The sequence below is a fragment of the Nannospalax galili genome, unplaced genomic scaffold (assembly GCF_000622305.1).
Source record: "Nannospalax galili isolate Female #2095 unplaced genomic scaffold, S.galili_v1.0 scaffold265, whole genome shotgun sequence".
In the NCBI taxonomy this organism is placed as follows: domain Eukaryota; kingdom Metazoa; phylum Chordata; class Mammalia; order Rodentia; family Spalacidae; genus Nannospalax; species Nannospalax galili.
In genome coordinates, this window is record NW_008353747.1 from 1,252,104 (window position 1) to 1,256,885 (window position 4,782).

Genomic DNA, 4,782 nt, shown 5'->3' on the forward strand with positions numbered 1-4,782 from the left:
ACACACACACACACACACACACACACACACACAGTCTGCACAGAACACCTCTAATGTGACGGGACCCTGACTCAGAACTCGGAGCTGCAGTGTTAGAGGTAACATGGTTCCCCAGACCTCCAACAGACCACTTCAGGCCTGGCTCATGACCATATACACACAGCTTAATCGATCCAGTCCAGTGACAACGAGAGAGCCCTGGACTCACCACAGTGCCATATGAAAAGTCCTGTCAAGTGGCACTTCACACTCCTGCCACAGTACTGCACCACAAGGGGGTTCACACACACACACACACAGACCTTGCACTGTCAGTCAGGTCACCGTCTATCTCTGGCAAGGGCACACTGTGTCAATGCCAACCACTAAGGCCAGGAATTCTACCCAATCCCATCCTACCCTAAAGACACACCACACCCTGGATCCCTGAGGCAGCCTCCCATACAATGTACCTCTCAGAGACTTGGGGCCGTTTGCACTGCGGCTCATCTGGGCTGGACTGGCTGTCATCCTGCTCTTCTCTGCTTAACCCCCGGGCCTGCAGGCAAGAAGCAATGAGAGGTGTGCATTAGAGGGCTCTGTACTACAGGCATCTCCCATCTTGCCAAGTCTTGTGTTTAGCAGATGCATTGAGGGGTGCCTCTTGAGAGGACAGGGGCCCCTGGGACACAGAACAAGTCTGTCTACTGTACAGTGCAGCTTCCTAAGCTCTGGCTAAGCCCCAGGCTCACAGTTGGGACAAGAGGTAGACAACTATGGTGACTGCACACATAGCCAGAAGCCAAGGACAAGAAAAAACACACACACACACACACACACACACACACCACACACACAAAGCCTAGCCTCCTGCTGTGTGAAGCCTGCACAGTCAGCTGCAAAGAGCAAGCAAAGATCTTCATGAACACCCCAAACTCACTCCAGCCTGGGTCAGAGGTACCAGTGATACACAAGGGCCCTGGACTCACCACAGTGCCATATGCAATGGCTAAGCTCTGTTGGGGTGGCCTGTTGGAGGTCTAGGGAGCCATGTTACCTCTAACACTGCAGCTCCAAGTTCTGATTCAGGGTCCTGTCACATCAGAGGTATCTGTGCAGACCATGTTTTTGTGTGTGTGTCTGTGTGTGTGTGTGTGTGTGTCTGTGTGTGTGTGTGTTTCTGTGTGTGTGTGTGTGTGTGTCTGTGTGTGTGTGTGTGTGTGTGTGTGTGTGTGTGTGTGTGTGTGTGTTTTGGGGGGATGTCCACAGCCTGATCCTGATCCGGTAATAGGAGGAGAGACACCACCCAGTAAGGGAAAGGGGAGTGATATGCCAAAATGAAGTGGGCAAATTGAGGGCACCAGGCAAGTATACCAGAAAGAAAGAATACTGGAAAGCCAGGGTCTGGGTGGAACAAGAAAGGGCTATGCCCAGACCAGAAGGGTACCATCTAATCCAGGGAGGAAGGGAGACAGTAACATTCTTAGCACTGTTCAATTCCAAGACATGAGCCCTTGTCGGAGGACAATGAGACCCCCTCTCAGTCTAGTATTATATCATCCATTCAAAAATAAACCCCCAAATCATATTTTACATCTTGAATATCTAGGCATATTTAGCAAGCTGAGTTTTTTTAAATGATTTTTGATGACTTTGAATATTTCCCAAAAAACTACAGTGGTGACATCAGCCTAGGGTCCACCCTTCGTCTTAGCACTTCCTGCCTGCCAGTGGCCTCCTCCACTGAACAATGGGATAGTAAAGCACAGCTCCCAGGGCGCCTGTGAGGGTTAAATGAGCTCATGCACAGAGGTGCAACTCCTGGTCCAAAGGAGGCAGGCCATTGTGTCAGCTCTTCTTCCCACATGCTTCTCCCTCTCCCTCAGCCTAAGACAAAAAGAAGGCTATCCGGCGCCAGGCCCCATTCTAGGACTTGCACTCCTTCTGTCACTCTGACAGGAGCCCCGTCTGCTCAGGGACACAGGAGTCAACAGGAGAGGTGGGGCAGGAGACAGCTTACTCTGTCTTCCCCAGTGGGGTCCCAGCCCCGTGCCCCCACCACACACAACACCTCTCCTCTGGCAGCATGAGCCCCAGCAGTGGTAGCCGACTCTGCCATCTGGATGGGTGAAGAAGGGCGGGGCTTGAACTAAAACCCAGCTCCCCAAATTACATTAAAAATAGCAATGCTGCCTGTGAGTACCTCTCAGAGCATGAAGCAGAAGGGCCCCCTGCCAGGGCTGCCACTCCTCATCCCATCAGCCTGGGCAGAGCCTGCACACGGTGATGGGCAAACAGGCCCTCCCCATCCCATCTCATTCTCCTTTCTGTCTTCAACTCACCACAGATCTCTCCTGCAAACTACCCTGAGCTCATCAAATAGCTTTTTCTCAGTTTTCAAAGGGGATAAAAAGTCACAAAGGCCACCGCATTTAACAAACTAAAATGTAAGTAACAAAACAGAGTGATAATAAAAACTTAGAGAGTGAGCCCTAAGTCAAGAAGGACTCCAGGGCTATCAGCCAAATATCATGAGGAAAAGAGGCAGATTGGAGGCTAGCCACAGACCAAATCATTCTGTCTGCTCCCTTCTTGCTTCATGGTCCATATTTCTGCAGCAAACTGAATTAGCTCCCCTGCCAGGGAAAGAGAGACACACACCATGTTCTTCTGTAGTTTTACTTACTTGCTAGAACTTTTTGTCTCAGAAAAGGAAGGAAACCAACAAGGCAACCAGGCACACTGACACTCTTCAGAAAGGGGACAGAAACAAGCATGCCCTCAGTCTGTGACCTGGCTCCTCTCAGGACACTAGGACCCAGCCTTAGCTCAGTTCCAGAATTTTGCTTTTAAGATCCAGTCCCAAGGAGAAGCAGGAGAACTACAAATTTGAGACAAGACTGGGCAACCTAAAGAGACCCTGTCTCCTATTTTCTTAAGGGAAGGGGTCAGGATGCTGGGGTGTAGCTCAGCAGTTGAGTGCTGCCTAGCATTTATGAAGCCCCATGCTCAGTCACCAGCAATGGGGGGGAACCCTGTGATCATTATCTTGACTATGATATTTCCAAGGAATATGTACAATAAAATGTATCAAATGATTCTCTTTAAATATGCAGTTTATGCTGGGTGAGGGAGAGTTGGTCTTCTTTAAGGGAGTGATACTACACAGATTGACCAGGCTCCAGTGGATGAACTCACACTGAGGGACACCTGGGGACACAAACTTGACTCAGTAGGCCTTAACATATATGACAGAATGCATGAAATCTGGTGGGAGGCTATGGGGAAGGGTGCAGATACAAGACAGGGGTCTAAATATGATTAAGACTATGTGAAATGCACAAAAATTCAACAAAAATATATGTTGAAAAAAATAAATATGCAGTTTATTATATCACTTGTATCTTAAACCATATCGTTTTCAGGTGCTGGTGATAGAACCCAGGACCTCATAGATGCTAGGCAATTGTTCTACCACTGAGTTATACCCCTAGATCTCCAAATATTATTGAAATGAACAAAACCTAGGATGGTTCAATTCTAAGCTTGCCCCCTGGTCCTGTCCTTGGAAGAGATTCAAAGAGAGGAAAATGGGCTAGAGTGCCAGGGAAGGACAAACAGGACTGTACCTGTGGTTCTGTCTCTCCCAGGAAGAGGCTACCTCTCTCTCCTATGGCTCCATCTTCTTGTTCCCCGCTCCAAGCCTTAAGAACAGATGACAGCTACAGGCTGAGCCTGTCAAAGGCTCAATTGGTCAATCAACCTGAGCATCCAGCACCACCCACCTCCAACAGGGTCGCTGTTAGGTATCAAGGCTTCCTCTGCCAAGGCTGGCTGCCTGCTGAGAATCAAATCCAAGCTGATCCCTGATCTTGCTTTATACCAAATGGTACAACCCACAAAACAGACTGTTGGTCTCATTAGGTCTCAGATAGGGCCCGGAAATCAATCTTCTGTAAAGCTCCCAAGTAAGTCAAATGTTGGTGAGGCTTTGGAACTACAGAAGCCACCCCACACTGCCAAAGGGCCTCACAGTGCACCTGCTCCAAGTGCTTCCTACCTAACACTACCTGCCCCTGTCTGTAGCACTGCAAAGAGGGGTATCCAAGGTCTAGCAGAGACCTGGTAGCTGGGCAATCACTCAGGAAAGCACCAGGTACACTGGGAGGAATGTGTGGGGCTCAGATGCAGTCTAAAAACTCTACCCTGTGTGCACCAGAACATATCCCACTACAGACTCCCAGGCCGGGTTCATATTAAATATCCTGTTATTTCACCCAATACACTCCCATTTCACTCAACCCAGCTGTTCCTGAAACTTGCAGAGACCAATGTATCAGAATCCCTCTTCTAACAGCCCACAAAGGAGAAAAACAGTTGTGTTGACTTAAGCTCCTTAAGGACAGAAGCTGAGTTTCGGGCACCCTACCTGGGTTGGAGCTCAGTTTACATCTACCAGAGGAGACAGATAAACCACTCAGAGGCAAAGTTAGGGGGCTGGAGAGATGGCTCAGTGGTTAAAGCACTGGCTGCTCTTATAGAAGTCCTGGGTTTGAATCCCAGCACCCACATGGCGGCTAACAATCATCCATAACTGCAGTTCCAGGGGATCCAAGACCCTCTTCTGGCCTCTGCAGCACTGTACAACATGGGCGCACTTACATCATGCTGGCATAACACTCATATACATAAAATAAAAATAATAATTGTTTTCTTGGTCTTTTTGAGACAGGGTCTCCCTGTAGTCCCAGCTGTCCTGGAACTCACTATGTAGACCAGGCTGGCCTTGAACTCATAGAGATC

General features: G+C 49.0%; 1 protein-coding gene across 21 annotated transcripts in view; it reads right to left on the bottom strand.

The window, feature by feature from the left end:
* The window catches only part of Cep164 (centrosomal protein 164), a 78,114-nt gene that overhangs the window by 20,865 nt on the left and 52,467 nt on the right, over positions 1–4,782 (bottom strand). For 16 of the 21 annotated variants that reach the window (XR_003846759.1, XM_029554936.1, XM_029554935.1 and 13 more), the window contains 2 exons: positions 3,609–3,683; positions 453–538 (listed from right to left, as the gene is read on the bottom strand). Coding sequence is in view for 20 of the 21 variants with exons in the window: in XM_029554936.1 (XP_029410796.1) it covers positions 453–538; positions 3,609–3,683 (161 nt within the window). In the remaining variant the exon portion in view is untranslated. The remainder of the gene's footprint in view (positions 1–452; positions 539–3,608; positions 3,684–4,782) is intronic. The other 5 variants (XM_029554952.1, XM_029554951.1, XM_029554950.1 and 2 more) reach the window with 1 other exon arrangement.